General features: G+C 42.2%; 3 protein-coding genes across 7 annotated transcripts; 2 read left to right on the top strand and 1 right to left on the bottom strand.

Moving 5' to 3' along the window:
• Window positions 1-5,044: 5,044 nt before the first annotated feature.
• On the top strand, window positions 5,045-7,467 carry LOC109857419 (endocuticle structural protein SgAbd-6-like). The gene is made up of 3 exons (XM_020433699.1): window positions 5,045-5,173; window positions 6,305-6,555; window positions 6,771-7,467. The coding sequence occupies exons 1-3, from the start codon at window positions 5,165-5,167 to the stop codon at window positions 6,829-6,831; spliced, it is 321 nt and encodes a 106-aa protein (XP_020289288.1). The 5' UTR covers window positions 5,045-5,164; the 3' UTR covers window positions 6,832-7,467.
• LOC109857439 (endocuticle structural protein SgAbd-6-like) lies at window positions 7,267-9,963 on the top strand. The gene is made up of 3 exons (XM_020433738.1): window positions 7,267-7,302; window positions 8,502-8,752; window positions 8,968-9,963. Exons 1-3 carry the CDS (start codon window positions 7,267-7,269, stop codon window positions 9,026-9,028), a joined length of 348 nt encoding a protein of 115 aa, XP_020289327.1. The 3' UTR covers window positions 9,029-9,963.
• A 484-nt stretch (window positions 9,964-10,447) lies between these two features.
• On the bottom strand, window positions 10,448-18,428 carry LOC109857420 (anillin). 5 transcript variants are annotated; one of them, XM_020433705.1, is made up of 20 exons: window positions 18,341-18,428; window positions 17,555-17,679; window positions 17,135-17,261; window positions 16,817-17,014; window positions 16,211-16,395; window positions 15,869-16,054; window positions 15,404-15,653; window positions 15,077-15,286; window positions 14,677-14,975; window positions 14,499-14,595; window positions 14,159-14,406; window positions 13,956-14,072; window positions 13,463-13,861; window positions 13,132-13,372; window positions 12,821-12,985; window positions 12,509-12,732; window positions 12,274-12,438; window positions 11,950-12,172; window positions 11,697-11,841; window positions 10,448-11,591 (listed from the first exon to the last, which is right to left on the bottom strand). In XM_020433705.1, the coding sequence occupies exons 2-20, from the start codon at window positions 17,618-17,620 to the stop codon at window positions 11,483-11,485; spliced, it is 3,654 nt and encodes a 1,217-aa protein (XP_020289294.1). In that variant the 5' UTR covers window positions 17,621-17,679; window positions 18,341-18,428; the 3' UTR covers window positions 10,448-11,482. The 5 variants fall into 5 exon arrangements, with proteins under 5 accessions (XP_020289294.1, XP_020289290.1, XP_020289291.1 ...); XM_020433703.1 differs by having other exon boundaries at window positions 10,449-11,591; window positions 13,463-13,592; window positions 13,683-13,861; window positions 15,077-15,653; XM_020433701.1 differs by having other exon boundaries at window positions 15,077-15,653; window positions 16,817-17,011.
• Between the last annotated feature and the right edge of the window lie 633 nt (window positions 18,429-19,061).

Raw genomic sequence — 19,061 nt, forward strand, 5'->3', positions numbered from 1 at the left:
ACGCGTGCAGAAGGTCATCGTGTAAAGCGAGACGTTAAAAAAAAAAAAAAAAAAAAAAAAAAAACCCGTCGGAAAATTATCGATATCCACACATTATATCGCGCGCCTCCTCTCGTTATATCGCTGATACAACTCGCGACTGTTGTTTGTTGCCGCCGTGAACTTTTCCCCTCAAAGAGAGACTACTGGCGAATAAAAAAAAATGAGAAAGAAAAACGTATTTCTGTGTGTGAGAGACGCGCGAGCGTGGAAAAAAAAAAAAAAGAACCGATTGTTAGAAAGAGACAAAAAACTGAGACGTTGCCCCCGCGCCGAGAAGAATAATCGCTCACGCAAAAAAAAAAAAAAAAAAACGTAATTCGATTCGACATTTGACTTGCGGTACGATATTGACCGGATCGAGAGATGCGCCGACTTCTCGTCGTCGTCGTCGTTTCTCACCGTCGTCGTCTCGTGGGTTGAATCCGCGCCTCCACGGACGACCTTTGCAACGACCGGTTGCGCGATCTCGAAAGAAGAGAAAAACACGCTTCTGTCGTGCGCAAAAAGCAGGTCCCGAACACACAAAGGCCGGTATTCGCGACCTGGATGTTCGCGTTGTTAAAAAATATCACGTCACGTTTCTTCGCGAGAGAACGCGTCTCTTGCAATAAAAAAAACGAAAAATTGGAAAACAATAAAATTTTTTTCGGAAAAATAATCAAAACCTGTGTGCCCGCCGAGTCTCAAAAAAAATTGTCTAACGTTTTTTTTCCATTATCTGAAATTGATGAAATAGTGAAAGCAATACGACATGCGAATAGGAATCGCGTTTGACGCGTGAGAAGACCTGTATCGCGCGACATAAACGCGTTACTCGCGCATCTGCCGCGAAGCATATTGCCAGCGAGGAGAGATGCGCGCGCGCGCGCGCGAGTACACGAAGCGCGGCGCGGGTTTTAAGAAGAGGAGAGAAAGAGAAAGAGCTGGTCAACTCGTTGACATTTACTCGCTTTCGCGACTTTTTTTTTTTCTCTTCCAACGGCGCATCTACGTGCAATCTACGTCGCGGTGCTTATTGTCATCGTCCTTGAGAGCTGGAAAAATCTGCCGCAAGCTTTTCGAACTGTCGATTGATCGAATCGATCTGTACGATCGAGATTTTTCGTTGCGAGCCGATGCCGCGCGACGTGCGTTTTTAAACGCGAATGACACGCGTTACAAGACAGCGCGCGTTTGATTCTGACCGCGGGCTATCCCTAGGGCATAAGGACGTCCTTATTAGCTCCTCGAATAGCTCGAGCTTGCGTTATTGTTATTGCGGCGGCGCCGATCGCGATTGCGAAATCGAAAAAGATCGCCGACTCTAAAATTGTTAAATAATAAATACGCGTGAAATGTCTTCCCGCTTTTGAATTCATGAATAACTTCGCACGTAGCTCCGGGGCAAAACAAAAAACGGAGTCATCATTCGAATGTTTAATCCGCTTCGAATTTTTGTGAATCGGACATCGAGTGCCGATTAAACGTCTCATTTGCGCGAATGGAAAGTTACACGCTTCTCTCGCGCACCACTTTCGCGAGGATGAGCGAATTTAAAGCGAGAAAGTTTTTGGGGGGGAAACTAAATCCGGGAAAGGTTTTTTTTTATCTTTGATACGCGTTCAATTGCTTTCAAACGATTGAAATATGAGATGTAATAATTAAAAAAAAAAAAAAAAAAACGAACTTCTTCTTCTCCTTTCGCTCCCCTCTCGTAAAAAACACCATACGCGCTCTCAAACGTTTTATACAATTTCTTGCCCCCAAGTCTCTCGGCCCGTTGCGCAATTCCAAGAGTGTATCGATGTGTATTGTAGACATTTCAACGAGAGAAGACAGGTTTAACGTGGAATTTAACATCGCGCGTCCTTATCTGGAATTTCTGTAACCTCACGCGCGCGCGCGCGCGCGCGGTGCGCCTTGCGGAAAAGGTTCTCCGCGCGTTGCACGAATCGCATCACCGTCGTCGTCCCCCCGGGTAATGTGTCCATCTATCGCGTGTCTTCTTCTTCGTCGAGAGACGGAGTTAAGTGTGCAAATTTTTATTTTTTTATGCATATTGCGGTATTTTCTCTCCGATTCAACGCGCGCGCGCGCGTTTCTATGTCCACAAAGTTTGCAAGTTTCTATTTCGGTAACGCGTGTTAATATTCTTGAGCAATTTTGTGTTTGTTTTTAAATTCATTTTTATACAGAGAGATTGCCCATCACTCCCTTTCTCTCTCTCTCTCTCTCTTTTTCTCTCTCTTCTTGATCAATATCGCGTCTATATTGAATGTGTTTTCCGCAACTAAGTAAAACCTTGACTTGTGTTTGGAGACGATCACAAATACTAAAGAGAGTCTAAAAGTCTCGTGGTTATTAGCATCTCCATACGATGACGTAAGAAATCAAATAAAATGCTCGCTCGCAGATATAAAATAAAGTTTCGCGCGCGCGCGCAAACAATTTTATTATATTCCGCGCGCGTACTTTAAAGAAGATACAAGTTATTGATCGTAAAAGCGGCGATTGTCCGCTTCTCGAAAACCCATTTGCGTGATGAAATGTTTATATATTTTCGCGCGCAAAAATCGAGGCCGTTTTTTTTTCGGACACCGTCGAATATGAAAGTTTTCGTCGAAAATGCGAAAAAAGCGTGGAAAAACAAAATTAAATTGCCGATAAGTTTTTTTAAAGCAGACGCACAATTGACACTTCGTATATTTCGCGTGCAATCCGAGCACGCGAAAAAAAAACGAGGATCGACGTGCAATCCGACATGGGATTTACGTCTCTCGGGGGGGGGGAAGGGGAGGAGAAAGAAAAAGAGGCTCCATGGTCTTCTTCCATGATCTTTGCATAATCGATGTATAATCAACGGGGGTTTGACCGTTTACGGGTCGCGAGTCGTGACGAGTACTGACTTTCTCACGTGCAAAAAAGCTAAAGACCGAAAAGACGATCGTTTCGTCAATAGAGCGGCATCGAGAAGATCCGGCAGAAGTTTTTGCAACGAGCAATTTACGTTGCACCGAAACAATATCGTTTGTCTTGAAAAAAAAAGAGACAGTCTTAAAGACTTAAAGAGAGAGAGAGAGAAATTCTTTACAAATTACGTAATTCTCGTTATTTTTTCTCGAGAAAAACAACGTCGAATCGTTATCGATGTTCCAAAACTTATACGGAAATACTTATTTAGATTTTTATTCGAAAAATTCGAAAGAAAACAGGTTGGACCGTGCGAGAGGACGAGAAAATATACCGTCGAATAGAGACAAAACCCTGCATGAAGAGCCGGAGAGATAATAACCGGAGGCGCTCCTCCTCGAAGCGCTTCTCGTCGCATCTTCTGAAATGGCAAGGTCGCCGGTAGTTACGTCACCAACTTTCCTCCCCGCCGCGGCGAGTAACAACTTCGAGAAAAACCAAATGTCACCAATGGACCAAGGACGTTTTCGGCGACAATGTAACGTGACGTCGTCTTTGGCCCGAACGCGCGTTTAAAAAGAAACCGAATTTCTGTTGTGACTCTCTCGTCTTCGTCAAAGATGAACGTTTTTTTTTTTTTTTCCTTAAACGTGCGCGCGGCCTTGATCCGCGGAAGGACTACCTGTTTGTAGAAAACCGGCTACCTCTCTGTGCAACAGAGAAAATGTGTGTGCAAGCCGAAGAGAAGCGGGGCGGCGCGTCGGGTGTCCGATTGCGACACACTACACCTCAATTTTCAGAACGGAGCGCGCGTCTACTAAAAGACCTTCTAATTTCGTCATTTATTCGCGCGCGCTTATAAGAGAAGAAGAATGCGAACGTCGCGGGGCTTCTTCCTCGCGCGCGGGCGAGTCGCCCTTGACAGTGATTCATGGGATGACATGCCTCCCGCGGAAAGTGTTCCGAGAGACACGTTCGAGTCGTTTTGTTGGTTGCGTTTGTGCGAATATATATACGCGCGCGAATAAAAATGCGCGCGTTCCGGAATGACGTTGCGCAACCACAAGCTCGCTTTGCGAAGCGCAGACAACAACACTCGAACGCGCGGTGCAAAAATCGAAAAACACATATTTGCTCCTTGTGACACAACGAACGTTGCAATTCCTTTTGAAATTTGCCAGAAAAAAAAAAAAAAAAAAAAAAAAACAACAATTACGCACGGCGTAATTTTGTAAACAAAATTTGGCGCGCGCATCCATGCGACATCGCCGCGCGAGACCACGATAATTCTCTCAACGATGATATTCCCCTCTCCCGCATCGGTAAATATCCACTAATGATGCAAGACGCGCGTCGTTAAGTTCCGTCACGCCTCTCGCGTGCATCTCGGTGCGCGAGCGCGTTCGGTAATTTTTTTAAACCCCGGCGAACTTCAACACACACAACATATTATGTAATATTAAATCTCGTTAAACTTTAAATCGCATTTGTGTTCGGGGGGCTCTCGCGCATCATCTGCGACGCGGCGGCGGCGCGCAACGTGTTATTTCCAGCGCGCGACGATTATGTGCGTAAATTAATCGTTACGGGAACACACACAACAGCCTGGCGCGCGCGATTGTGTAATTGCACAACAACAACAAAAAAATATTAATATTCCCGCGTTTAAATCTTTTGACATTCGGAATCGATCTCGTCCAGATCGATATCGCAAAAAAAAACACGTTTGTTGTTATCAGCGTTTGGAAAACGATCCAACGGTAATCGACTTGAACATGACGGTCTTATCAGGTCATCGCGATGATTGACGAGTAAATTTTCTCTATATCACACCCGCCTGTTTTTTTTATACAAAGAGTGCTTCCGCGCACACGAAGAAGTTTCTTTTGACGCGCGCAACATTGCGTCCAGGTGTAGTTGTTGTTTTAACAAAGCCGCAACATAAATCATGACCGGCGACGTGGCCGCGTCATTGGTCGCGTCGCAACATCCTCGCCGGGATCCTCGCCCGCGGATTCATCCGCGCGAATCCGTCGGGACTGTGTGTGTGTGTGTTGCTCGCACGCCAAGTGGGGGAAAGTGTGCATCGCGATTTTCCGCCTATATAAAGACAGTTCCAACGACGATTCCCGGGTAAAATCTCGTGTAACGTGGTGTGTTTTATCGTATTTAGGGAAACGAAGGGCCGCAACACCGCCTTTTTGGGATCGCAGAGAGGAACATCGGATTCACGATGAAGACGGTGGGTCCGCTCTTCTTTCGCGCCCAGAAAGATCGCGATCGAGATTACGCATCGCCTCCTCGGCCGCGATGATTCGTTCTTTTTTTTTTTTTTTTTTTTTTTAAGCCGACGGGGGGAACCGAGAGATGGACGCGGGGGTTATAACGCCGCAATTTCGAGACGGGCCGGGTCTCTCTCTCTCTCTCTCTCTCTCTCTCTCTCTCTCTCTCTCTCTCTCTTTCTCTTTTTCTCTCTTTCGGCGCAGCCTCCCAAATTTTTACGCAACAGTGAAAGTGAAGAGGATTTGTGACATTTGTGCGCGCTCGTTCGCGCGTGTGGATTTACGCACACACTTTGCTCCGCGCGTGATACACCGCTCCGGGAGAACACAAGAAGGTTCTTCTTTCTCTACAGGGTGTCGCGCGAAATCCCCGTTTGACGGCTAATTTTTTTACGGCGAAGGATCAATTATCTCGGAACGTTCTCATTTGAAGGAAGAAACATCGCGAGAAAAGATTCTCTCGCGAACGAGCGCCTTTCTGACAAATGTCGAATGTCTCGGTCGTGAATTAAAAATTATTCTTCGAAGAGCTTCGAGGAGATGTGAATCTCAATTAATTTTTCACGTTTCACATTAATCGGAACTCGATCTTATTTTGTATAACTTGCTTTTGTGCAAAGACGAACCTGTACGGACGACCAATCAGAAATTATGCGCGGTGTTTCGATAAGAAAAAAAAAAAAAAAAAATCTTCGGCCAAAGTTGATTAAAAACTTTGAGATGTTCGCGACACACTCTGTACACACGCCTGTGGTTTGGCTCGCCGAGAAACCGAGAGATTACGATATCTCGGCAACGAATTTCGCAACGCGCGTCGATCTAATAATCGATCGACGAAAAAAGTCAGGTCAGGTTTCGAGAAAGAGGATCGGATTCTCTCGATCTCATCATCGTTAAATTGTTTAGCCTTCGCGTTTGTAGCCCACATCTCTCGTCCCATCATCGCGTTATTACACGTGTGTGCCGCGCACACACGTAAAAAACAAATGTCCGTCATCAATCGCGTCTAAAGTGTCCTCGTCTCTCATCTCGCAACACGTTTTGTGTTCGGCAAAAAATAAAAAATCTTTCTTGCATTATTGCCACGATAGATCTTCGTTGTTTTGGCGCTGGTTTTGGCCGGCGTTTGCGCGGCGCCGCAGGGCAAACCGAACGACGTCACGATCGTTAAGCAGGAAGAGGTGAACAACATAGGTATAGGTGGTTATCGGTTCAGCTACGAGCAGAGCGACGGCCAGAAGAGGGAGGAAACGGCCGAACTTAAGAACGAGGGCACCGAGAACGAGGCGCTCAGCGTCGTCGGTAGCTTCAGTTTCATCGCGCCGGACGGACACACGTACAGGTACGTGATGGATGAAGAAAAATCGTTCGGGGAAAAAAATTCAGAGAAGTGTCGGGGTTGCTACTTCCAACACGTCGCGTAATCCACTTTCCGCTTAACGATGTTTGCGCTTCGTCGTCTCGAAGATCGCGTTCGAGAGATTGCGCACATGTACCTCCCGCACATCTCGATTTGATATTTTAATTACTCCTCGTACCTCTTCTCTCTGATTACAGGGTCGATTATACCGCGGACGAGAACGGTTTCCATCCCACTATCAATCTCGTTGCGAAGTAACCGGACTCGAGGACTGAAGTTACATCATCTTAGGGACTATCCGGTCGTCGACGTACACACTCGTGCGATTCGCACACGCATTAGGATATATATATATATATATGTAATTAGGGATTTAATACACGCTGCGAGACGCGCGATTCACACTAACACACACTACAAACACGATGGGGAAGAGATCGCCATCGATCACCCGCGTGATCGATCCTTTTTTTTTTTTTTTTGTTTTTCTGCGAATTCGAAATTTATTCCACTGTCGCGAGATGTTTCGCAGAGAAGAAATTGTGAAACGCACGTGTCGTTTCTCCTCTGCACAAACATTGGCAACCAGGGGATTCAATCCGTCGTTATAATTGTTTTCGCTCTTACAAATCGTTTTTTTCTCTCTCTCTCTCTCTCTCTCAAAACTGAACGCGGATTTTTTTGCGGACAGCAATGCACGCTCGAATAAGTCTCGATGACGTCGCGAATGTAAAAGTTTTGAGAGAAACAAGATAAGATGATTGATTTTCGCTCTTTCGAGAAACATCGGCATTTATATGTATAATTGCGAAAAACGCGGCAATAAGCTACGAGTCTTCTGCGCGGGCGTGCATTCGCGTGTTCCGCGAGAGTAAAACGCGCGTTTTTTTTTTTTTTTTTNAAGCCGACGGGGGGAACCGAGAGATGGACGCGGGGGTTATAACGCCGCAATTTCGAGACGGGCCGGGTCTCTCTCTCTCTCTCTCTCTCTCTCTCTCTCTCTCTCTCTCTCTCTCTTTCTCTTTTTCTCTCTTTCGGCGCAGCCTCCCAAATTTTTACGCAACAGTGAAAGTGAAGAGGATTTGTGACATTTGTGCGCGCTCGTTCGCGCGTGTGGATTTACGCACACACTTTGCTCCGCGCGTGATACACCGCTCCGGGAGAACACAAGAAGGTTCTTCTTTCTCTACAGGGTGTCGCGCGAAATCCCCGTTTGACGGCTAATTTTTTTACGGCGAAGGATCAATTATCTCGGAACGTTCTCATTTGAAGGAAGAAACATCGCGAGAAAAGATTCTCTCGCGAACGAGCGCCTTTCTGACAAATGTCGAATGTCTCGGTCGTGAATTAAAAATTATTCTTCGAAGAGCTTCGAGGAGATGTGAATCTCAATTAATTTTTCACGTTTCACATTAATCGGAACTCGATCTTATTTTGTATAACTTGCTTTTGTGCAAAGACGAACCTGTACGGACGACCAATCAGAAATTATGCGCGGTGTTTCGATAAGAAAAAAAAAAAAAAAATCTTCGGCCAAAGTTGATTAAAAACTTTGAGATGTTCGCGACACACTCTGTACACACGCCTGTGGTTTGGCTCGCCGAGAAACCGAGAGATTACGATATCTCGGCAACGAATTTCGCAACGCGCGTCGATCTAATAATCGATCGACGAAAAAAGTCAGGTCAGGTTTCGAGAAAGAGGATCGGATTCTCTCGATCTCATCATCGTTAAATTGTTTAGCCTTCGCGTTTGTAGCCCACATCTCTCGTCCCATCATCGCGTTATTACACGTGTGTGCCGCGCACACACGTAAAAAACAAATGTCCGTCATCAATCGCGTCTAAAGTGTCCTCGTCTCTCATCTCGCAACACGTTTTGTGTTCGGCAAAAAATAAAAAATCTTTCTTGCATTATTGCCACGATAGATCTTCGTTGTTTTGGCGCTGGTTTTGGCCGGCGTTTGCGCGGCGCCGCAGGGCAAACCGAACGACGTCACGATCGTTAAGCAGGAAGAGGTGAACAACATAGGTATAGGTGGTTATCGGTTCAGCTACGAGCAGAGCGACGGCCAGAAGAGGGAGGAAACGGCCGAACTTAAGAACGAGGGCACCGAGAACGAGGCGCTCAGCGTCGTCGGTAGCTTCAGTTTCATCGCGCCGGACGGACACACGTACAGGTACGTGATGGATGAAGAAAAATCGTTCGGGGAAAAAAATTCAGAGAAGTGTCGGGGTTGCTACTTCCAACACGTCGCGTAATCCACTTTCCGCTTAACGATGTTTGCGCTTCGTCGTCTCGAAGATCGCGTTCGAGAGATTGCGCACATGTACCTCCCGCACATCTCGATTTGATATTTTAATTACTCCTCGTACCTCTTCTCTCTGATTACAGGGTCGATTATACCGCGGACGAGAACGGTTTCCATCCCACTATCAATCTCGTTGCGAAGTAACCGGACTCGAGGACTGAAGTTACATCATCTTAGGGACTATCCGGTCGTCGACGTACACACTCGTGCGATTCGCACACGCATTAGGATATATATATATATATATGTAATTAGGGATTTAATACACGCTGCGAGACGCGCGATTCACACTAACACACACTACAAACACGATGGGGAAGAGATCGCCATCGATCACCCGCGTGATCGATCCTTTTTTTTTTTTTTTTGTTTTTCTGCGAATTCGAAATTTATTCCACTGTCGCGAGATGTTTCGCAGAGAAGAAATTGTGAAACGCACGTGTCGTTTCTCCTCTGCACAAACATTGGCAACCAGGGGATTCAATCCGTCGTTATAATTGTTTTCGCTCTTACAAATCGTTTTTTTCTCTCTCTCTCTCTCTCTCTCAAAACTGAACGCGGATTTTTTTGCGGACAGCAATGCACGCTCGAATAAGTCTCGATGACGTCGCGAATGTAAAAGTTTTGAGAGAAACAAGATAAGATGATTGATTTTCGCTCTTTCGAGAAACATCGGCATTTATATGTATAATTGCGAAAAACGCGGCAATAAGCTACGAGTCTTCTGCGCGGGCGTGCATTCGCGTGTTCCGCGAGAGTAAAACGCGCGTTTTTTTTTTTTTTTTTACTCGCAATCGACATAATAATAATAATACACATTTATTCAGTTTCTCAAAAAACTTAGCCGAGAGGAACACAGTTTGAACGAGAGACACGTCCCAGGGATCCCGTTCGTTTGCGTTTTGTCTATATCCCAAGCGAGGCGACGACGCAGCACTCATTGAAGCGCCGCGGAATCTGCGTTTTTTTTTTTTTTTTTTTTAATTCCACATGCGCGCAACTCCCCTTCTTCACGCATGTAACTATATACAATAGAAAAAAAAATGCAATTTCGTACAAATAAACTTCTATACATGAGATCGATTGTTTAAACTGAAATAAACACACACACACACATCTTGCCTTCCGTACAACAAACTCCACATCCTCACTTTGATCCTCCGTCACGAGACGTCTCTCCCTTCTCCCCGTTCCCACCGCGAAGTAACGAGCTCGCTCGGTCACGCTCGCTTTTCTTTCTCATATCAATCAAGCTTATTAACGTACAAACACGCTCGGGTGGAGAAAACAATGTGACTTTTTATGCTGAAAAAAATGTTTAATTCCACATATAAAAAGAAGATCGATTATCGAACGATGCGTTGTACGAAAAAAAAACTATATCACTACTTACGTTAACATCAAGTATGCAATAACAGTTTATAAATCATATAATAATTACTTACATATCAATTAATGTATATGCATAATATAAGTGTGTCTGCCGCAACACATAAATATTTCAAATACATTTGCTTTTAACACTAAATTTTCTGTATATATATTATATATATATATATATATATGTGAGTAAATTATTTACAATTTTTGTTTTTTTTTGTTTTTTGTTTTTTTTTGTTTTTTTTTTTTGCGCGCCGAGATAACGACGTATCGCAACGTTAATACGTATATTAGAAGAGTATGTTTTTGTTGCTTGGTGCTTTATAAACATACATAACCAAACCAGTTTTCTCGAAAACTTAAAAGAAATAAGCGCACAATCTGAGAAAAGCGGTTTTAATTGTGCCTACAATCGAAACCCTCACGTTTTCACACGTGTGCGACACCGAAACAATATATACCAAGTGTTTTCTCTTTCTTGCAATTGAAACACCGTCAAATTCCATCTATGGCACTTTTTGATCAACCATGAGCGTTAGACTACGCGCGCGTGGTCCCGATATAAAAATATAAATATCGCATTGAACGTTTAATATACGCACTCGCATATATATACTAGATATTTTTATATGTATACATTAGATATTTTGCTCAAAAAAATCGGTCTTTTTCAATTCGGTCTGTAAATTAATCAAATAAGGTTGACAAAACTTCCACAGATTACGTCCTCATCAAAAAAATAAAATAAAAAAAAATTAAAGCTATAAAATAAAGATGTCAGTAAAAAAAATTTATTATTTATAATGATGGTTAGAAAAAAAAAAAAATAAAAATTTGACTCTGACGGAACGTAGTTCCGTTAACATTCTGTATGTTTCTTAACGCTTGAAATCACTTGCATTTATATATGCATTAGTTTACGTATATTGTAGTCATATTGTTTTAAAATTATGATTATTTTTGCGTACACACATTACTTATATATATATATATATTGATTAGACGTAAATAAGTATATATATTTTAACATGATTATAAGAGCAGGTCGGATTTTTGTTTTCTTTGCTAAGTATTTTGTCGAAGCATTTTATGTCGCGATTATTAACATGTATCTCTCATTATCTCAATGTAATCGGAACGTATTCTTGATACGTTGCTTGAGATTAAGCGAGGATTAAACGACGTCTAATAAATTTAAACGTTTTTTTTTTTTTCTTTCTAAGCTGGATTTCTGAAAGGTCCCCAAGCTCTGATCAAGCTCAGAGTCTTGTTCAATTTCGACATCCATTGCAATCCCAATTCCTTCGTGTCAGCTGAAATAAGATGCCTGCAAACACACATAGTTTTATGAGAATAAAAATTTATTAACTAAATAACTTTATTGATATCGCGTATCTAATATGTGGTATGTACACTAAAAGATGATACGTACTCTATTGTGGTTTCGATCCCGTTTGTTTTCATAATAAGACTGTCGGCGTCCTCCGGCTGCGCAGGTCTCATTGTCTCGAGGAGAAACGTGAAAGGACGAGCACATTTTTCTCGATTTACAAATTGTACATTCTTTGTAAACATACCTGGCGAAATAAGATATTTATCAGGGTTTCGGCAATTCCGAAACAAATCGCAGCTAATACATAGCGATAAGAAAAGAGACACATAGAAAAGTTCAAGTAAAAAATTACCTTCCAAGTTGAGATGTCCGATCGGATTCTTCTTGTGTTCATCCTCAGGATATTCCCAATAGTACAGTTTAGCGTCTTTAAGCCAGCACCATCTTCGACACCAAGCAGGTAAGTTAGTAACATCCTTGAAAAAGGTCAAGAATCCGTGATGTTCCACCGATACCGAGAGCTTGCGCGATATGCGCATTCGCAAATATCCTTCCAAAGGAGAATTCGACGAAATCTAAATCAAAAAGTGTTAATTACAATGTGTGTCAAAAAAATAAAAACACATATCGGAGTAACAAATTACGGGGATGCTGAATGAAAAAAAAACACACGTACTCCGAGCAGAGCGAATTGCTCGCGATTTACGTCCTTTAGGGTAAGAGTACAACAACCAGACGGTTTGAAAGCAGGTGATCTGATCGCGGTCGGTCCTGCCGGGCTCTGTATATCCGGCATTACGAATTGATTCTTTTTCTTTGGTGTCTTATCTTTCTTTGCTGCCTGTTAAATTTCACATGTTTAATAAACAATATTACACATCTGTACTTTAGCAAATTCCCTTCTTACTTACTTTCGCGTTAAGACTGATATGGTATTTCTTTTCGTGCGGCAAGAATTTCGGTTGCGTCTGAAAAGAATATACCTCAACATCGATCTTGAAGTCGCTGTACAAATTTTCAAGTTTTAGCATTGAAGTGAAACGTAGACACGAATCACCTGGTTCGGCAGTGGCTGCTTGAGTAGCCACCACTTCCCCTAAGTGGTACATCAAGCAAACACAGTGAAGATACGTGTCTGCAACAATTTAAGTTAAAAAATTATTTAAAAATTTCAATTTGTCGTGAAAGTAAAAAATTTGAAGACATTGTCTTGCTAAACTTACTCATGTCCATATTTCGAAAATATTCTTGCTTCAGTGGTAAAGTAATAGCAGAAATGGTTAAAGACCCGCTTCCTTGCACTTCTGGCGAACCTGGCTTGGCAGGTCTCAATGTGCCTTCACGTTTCAACCTCTGAATCTCATTCAACGCAGCCTGACGTTTATGAGCTAAACGTACAAAAAATTTTATTTTTTACACATAGTCTGCAATACTATTAAAAACTCTATTTTTTATAAACAGAAAGTATTAATATTCAAGATTAAATTCAATGTCTGATAAAATGTGAAAATATCGTGTAAAAATCGAAATTTACTGGCGACAAGCAGAGCCCATTCTCCTCCAACGTGTTCGCTCGAGCCGTTGAACTCAACGGTAGAAAGACACAAGTTCAACGCTTTGGATGCCCCTTCAATTTTATTCTGCTGCTGTTGCACTTGTTCCAACAGATTCTTCACTTTCTCCTCGACCAAACGCGATTCGTTCTCGCGATTTTCCGCGGATCCGGAAGTTGGATCAGATTCCACGGCTTTCGCAGTCGAACGCATCTTGGCCAACTAAAATTACATTATAACAACGTCGTGAAAATCTTCCTCTGTGTATCTTTATATATATATATACATATATTGAAATATTTAATTACTCACTTCAAACTGCTCTCGTCTGTACGCGCTAACTGTGCGCGTTAACGGTACGCGCTGACCATCTTGCTCTATGCAGACGTCAGGTTTCTTCGGGGATGGGATTGACGAGACGGTTTTCAAAGGCGATCGATATCTGTAAATTAGCAATTGATTATTTGCAGATATATAGTTGAAAAAAATAAATACTTTTAACAACAATTTAAAGTGTATCGATCGAACGTACTTGATGATACTATTGCACCTCGGACTCGCTCCGCTTTTATTCACTTTCGGCGGTGTTGGACCTTCTTCCTTCACGTCTTCCTCATTACGCAGTTCTTCGAGACATTCGTCCAAATATTGATCCATGTCATTGAGCGCTGAAAACTCTGACGTGCTGTCCGGATCCGGTTCTATGGATCGCTGTAATCGCAAGTTTTGTTTTGTTTTTGTTTTGTTTTTTAGCAAAACATAATATTTAACGCGTAATATCGCGGCGTTGATTTTCTATACGTACCTTTTTGTTAAACAACGCGCGTTCATTAAACGCGTGCAAAACGGTGCGGCAAAGGCTTGTACGACCAAAGGACGAATTGATTGTGCCTTCACTTTCGGATTCTCGATCAGTGTCGTTCTGTAACATTAATTGCAAAATGCATAAATTTATATCTTATGTGTGCGCGATTTTATTGTTTGATTTTATATTTTTAATAAATTTACCCGAACGTAAAACTCGGCTTCGGTGGCGGTGTCGGTTTCGGAATCGGTTCTCTCATCGAGAGTAGCTGTCACGGCCTCGGTGCTGTTCTCGCTGGTGTATTGCGATTCGGTCTCACTTTCCTCCGTCGTTGTGGCCTCGATCTCAGACAGATTAGGGTAAAGAGATCCAGGTTTCGGGGGACACACTCGAATACGCTTAACGTCCGGCACCGCGTTCAAGTGTTGTACCTTAGGTGAACTTCCAACAACTGTAAAATGTCAAAAAACAAGAATGTTAGGAGACTTATATATCACGTATACAAAAAAAAAAAAAAAAAAAAAAACTAATTCATATTTTTACCTTGTCTTTTCACTGGAGATTTGCTACACGGCACGCTTTTGGATTGTGGCGATGGCAATGGCGGCGGCGGCGGTGGAGCTGCACCAGTGACGTTGTCCTACATTTGACAAAAAAAATTAAAAATAAATATCACAAGAAAAAATAGATGTAAAAAATAAATGCAAATGTAATTTCTTACCGGAGCGGGTGTCGGTTTTACCGGACAAATGAGTGAATTTTTGGGGGAGGACGGTTTGCCTCCTTCGCTACTCTCGCTCGTTCGCACGCAGACAGAACGACTGTTTCCAGTTTCTTTGTTCGCGTTGAAACGCGAACGCAACATGTTCAACTCGCGCTGTCTCTCGGCGTAAGTGGCTTGCAAAATTTGATTCTCCATTTCTTCGACTTTGTTTCGGTTGTTGCCCTGTTCGAACACCGCGCACTGCTCGAGAACCGTTTTTCCCGGAGTCTTGGAGTTTCGATTATTCGGAGACGAATCTAAGAAAAAAGAACGTCAAATAAAATAAAACTGCACTATATATATATATATATATATATATATATGTGTGTGTGTTGCGCAATTAAAAATTAATGCGTACCCGCGTTAGATCCTGACGGTACGTTAGACTTCTCCTGTAATTTCTTGGGCGGTATGGACATCGTGAGCGGAGCTTTAGGTATTAATGGCCCAACTCCCTTATTTCGCTCAAAGAGCGCCATTCTTTCGGCGAGCGTCATCTGAGCGGGATCCTTTGCCTGCGAATCTGCGTTTTTGGCCTCGAACATCGACGCCTTGCTCAATACCGAACCTGACGGTTGAACCAGAGTCTTTGGCGAACCATTAAATCCAAGTCGCGTGGGTAAGCGAGAGCTACTTGTGGTATTTGCATTTTTGGCAAGTTTTTCAGGAGTATGAGAAACTTTACTGTCGTTACTCTTAGAAGAGTTAGCCGAACTTCCGGTCAAACTAGAGTCATCGTCTGTTCTCTTGGTTTTCGACGAATCGGATTTGCCAGGTGAGACTAGTTTCTTTTCTTCTACCTGGCGATGAACGCTACTTGCGCGCTTGATAGGCGACGAACTTCTTGTAACCCCTTTCTTCAATTCCTGGGAAAAATTCTTATAGTCATACACAAGGCGAGTATTGCTTTGCGTGCGACTAAAACCTTGCGCTTCCTGCAAATATTTGATTTAGCTTGCGAAACACAATCGTCGAATCGCTAGGTTTTTTTTTTTTTTTTTTTTATCAAAATTTAAAACTTCAATACTGTATAAAAACATATATTGCAAAGAAAAATTAAACGAGAAATAAAAAAAAATTACAAAAATTTCATAAAGCTTTAGTCTTTGATTATTTTTTGTTTAAAGAACAAATTTGAGTTTTGCCTTACCAAGCTTTCTAGAACATTTTTGTCCCACTTTAAATGCTTAATTGGACTCGGATCCTTGATCTTCTTGTCATTAGTGTGAGCGACCCACATGACGTTCTTACTCGTGCTTGGCTGAGGCTCTGACGCACTTTTGACTTGTTCATTGAACTTTGCTTGTATCCTTTCCGCTTTGTCTGGTGTTTTGTTCTAAATAATTTATTAATTATTAAAATAATAATTATATAAAAATTAATTGTATAATAAAAAAAAACTGAGATATAAAAAGACTTTCTTTCGGTTGCACATTTGCAAAATAAATACTATAAAAATCATTAATTATAAAACGGATATATAAAAAAATACCTTTCCACTAGGTAACGTTGGATGAGACAGATCATCTTCCCAATTATTAATTGTGGAAGCTAACGCTGCTAATCTGTCGAGTCTAGCGCCTCTCTTCGTCGGTTTGTGATCAATAATACTTTCTTCCGCGTTAAATTTCTCTTCCGTCCTGTGTATAGGAGAACTTAATCCGATATTAGTATCATCTGCAGAAAGAAATTGCATGTTAATTTCATCTAAAGTACGTAAAAATGTAAGATATGAATTTTAGATAATTAAAAAATTGCAAAGTAGAATAATCGTGATTTTTGCAATAAAAATTCTAAAGATTAATTCTAAAGAGTCTGTAAATACTAAAACAAAAGCACGGCCATATGCACATAATTGTGTAGAGCTGTGTAAACATATCTGCGTGTCGGTATCGGAGGAACAAGTTTTAAGCAATTTGTGTGGGAGCGCCACGAACAGATTGCGTGGGAGTAAATGAGCGGAAAGAATTTAAAGAGGAACTTGAGAACACAGTGTGCGTGTGTACTATTCATCTGAGAAAATTTAATTCTTCAAATTTATTCAATCAACTTCTCAATTCAAAATAAATGTTGCACCGATAAATTATTTTCTGCTCACCGGAATATAATTTTCCAAGTCTCTGTAATTTAGATTTGACGTTAGAAATTGCAACTTCGCCGTTCTCCTTGTTATCTTGCGTCGTTTGCTCATTGGTATCAGACTTGACACTCTTGGAAACGAAGGATTTAACAGGTGATTTGACAGTGACATTGCTCGTGGGTTTGACTGGGGATTTCACAGGACTACTCGCTGCTGCTGTTGATATATCCAATAATACACACATATTATATGTAAACTGTTTTTCTATTCACATGTGAAATTATTAAACTTTCTAATATAACAGCTTGACAGTAAACCTGTTTGAAAAAAAATTACCTGCAGCTTGTTCCAATAGAGCGTTTGCGTCCTTCAAAGGACTCCGTCTTTTCTTAACGTCATGCCCCACACTTGACAACTGTTCGTCCAATTTCTCTCTTCTTGCAGCAGCACGTTCCAACATACGCTGCTTTGCAAAAAATCAATCAATCAAAAAAAAAAAAACCAAAAAACGTGTATACAAACATCAAAAAACAAAAAAAAATACATTTGTTTAAAATGTAATATTTAAAGAACAAATATAGAGAAAGCCGGAGGGAAACGGACGTAAATTTGTATCGACACGAGCATTATAAATCTATTCGTACAACGCATTTTACGTATGTACGTCACAGTGAGGCGTCGGTGCTTCGTTGCGTTGTAAAGATGTACACAAAGGAAAGACAAAAAGAAAAAAAAAGAGAGACTCTGGATTCTTACCTGAATAAAGGGCTCCATTGTTCGATCTGCAGGCTCGACTTTTTCAACTGAACTGCGTTCAATCATTCGAGGACGCCTCAATCCTCAAAACTACGCTATGAATGGAAGGAACGGTCCTTTACGCACTGGAACGCACGAAAAGTGTATCCTTATTTCCGACCGTTGAATTTAAACGCGAGCGCCATGCTGGTCAGCGAGGCGGGGGGCCGTCGGGGGGAGAACAACGAGCACGAAATGACAGTTCTCACTGGCTCCCCTCCACTTCGTGATTCACCGCGCCGATATCTCTCACGCGTGTGTACACATTTGCCAACATATAAATATACAACCGTGTGAATCGAGAAATGCCCGCGCAACGGCCCTTCACCTCGCGCGTCAAACAAACGTAACGCGCCTTTAATTGTTTTTGTTGGCGTTTCGTTCGTTCGACGGAAACTTGCAATCTTCGTGCATTTTTCGCACGTGCGCGTCACATGTGCTCCGAAAAAAAAATCGAGAAAAGACGAGGCAAAAGTCTGTGTGAGGGAGAAAAAATGAAACCATGTTCAGCAGATCGTCCACACAGTGAGCGCTTAGTGGATTCTTCATTATATATTGGTTTCTACACTTAGATCCGGCGAAGATCTAAAGGCAGGATTCAATCGTATTAAAGAATCACTTAAATCGGATCTGCTCGGTCTGCTGAACGTGGCCAATAACAATATTTATACGTATTATAAATTTGTTAAACGCGCGCGGTGAATTGAGCAAAAAATTCGTGCGTTATTATGTATATTATGAAATTACCTCGTATCCATGTGTTCTATGTGGAAAGAGTTCAAAATGATCCGCAAGCCAAGCTCGAGTCGAGATCCGCGCTGCACGTTGCACGAACGAAGTATGAACAGAGTCGAGAGGAACAGACACGAAAGATGCGAGAAGCTGCAAAATCCCCCCCCCCCAGTCACGTAGCTACGAGCTCTCTCGCTCTCGGTCGTGAAATTTGCGCATCCTTTGGAAATTTAATTACACGAAACAACGAAAGAAACTCGCGAGCGAGAAAAAAATGTTTGTTTCGTAAGCTTGCGGTTAGAGAAAACAAAATTTTGTTTTTAATTAACGCCAACTTTTCACTTTTTTTTGGACTAGAGAAAATCGCGGGCTCTGCGAAACAATTTTTATTCGCGCTCGATACGCCCCTTGCCGCGCCAGCGACCTCTCGGTGCGAACAAACGTGATTGGAGGAGAGAATCTCTCACATACCGTATATATAATTGCGAATTTTTAAACATTCAGGCCCGAATTCATAGTCGCTTCTCAAATCTTAGATCTCGTTTCCACTCTCAAATTTCAGCTCTCAGGGCGATGTCCCATTGAGCGGAAATCTATAGCGGAACGGAATGTGCGGAACCAGCTCGACCAATCGTAACCATAGAAAAAGCGAAGGAAAGAAAACGGAATGGCTATGATTGGTCGAGCTGGTTCCGCACATTCCGTTCCGCTATAGATTTCCGCTCAATGGGACATC

The sequence above is a fragment of the Pseudomyrmex gracilis genome, unplaced genomic scaffold, assembly GCF_002006095.1.
Source record: "Pseudomyrmex gracilis isolate BER0280 unplaced genomic scaffold, ASM200609v1 scaffold_159, whole genome shotgun sequence".
In the NCBI taxonomy this organism is placed as follows: Eukaryota; Metazoa; Arthropoda; class Insecta; order Hymenoptera; family Formicidae; genus Pseudomyrmex; species Pseudomyrmex gracilis.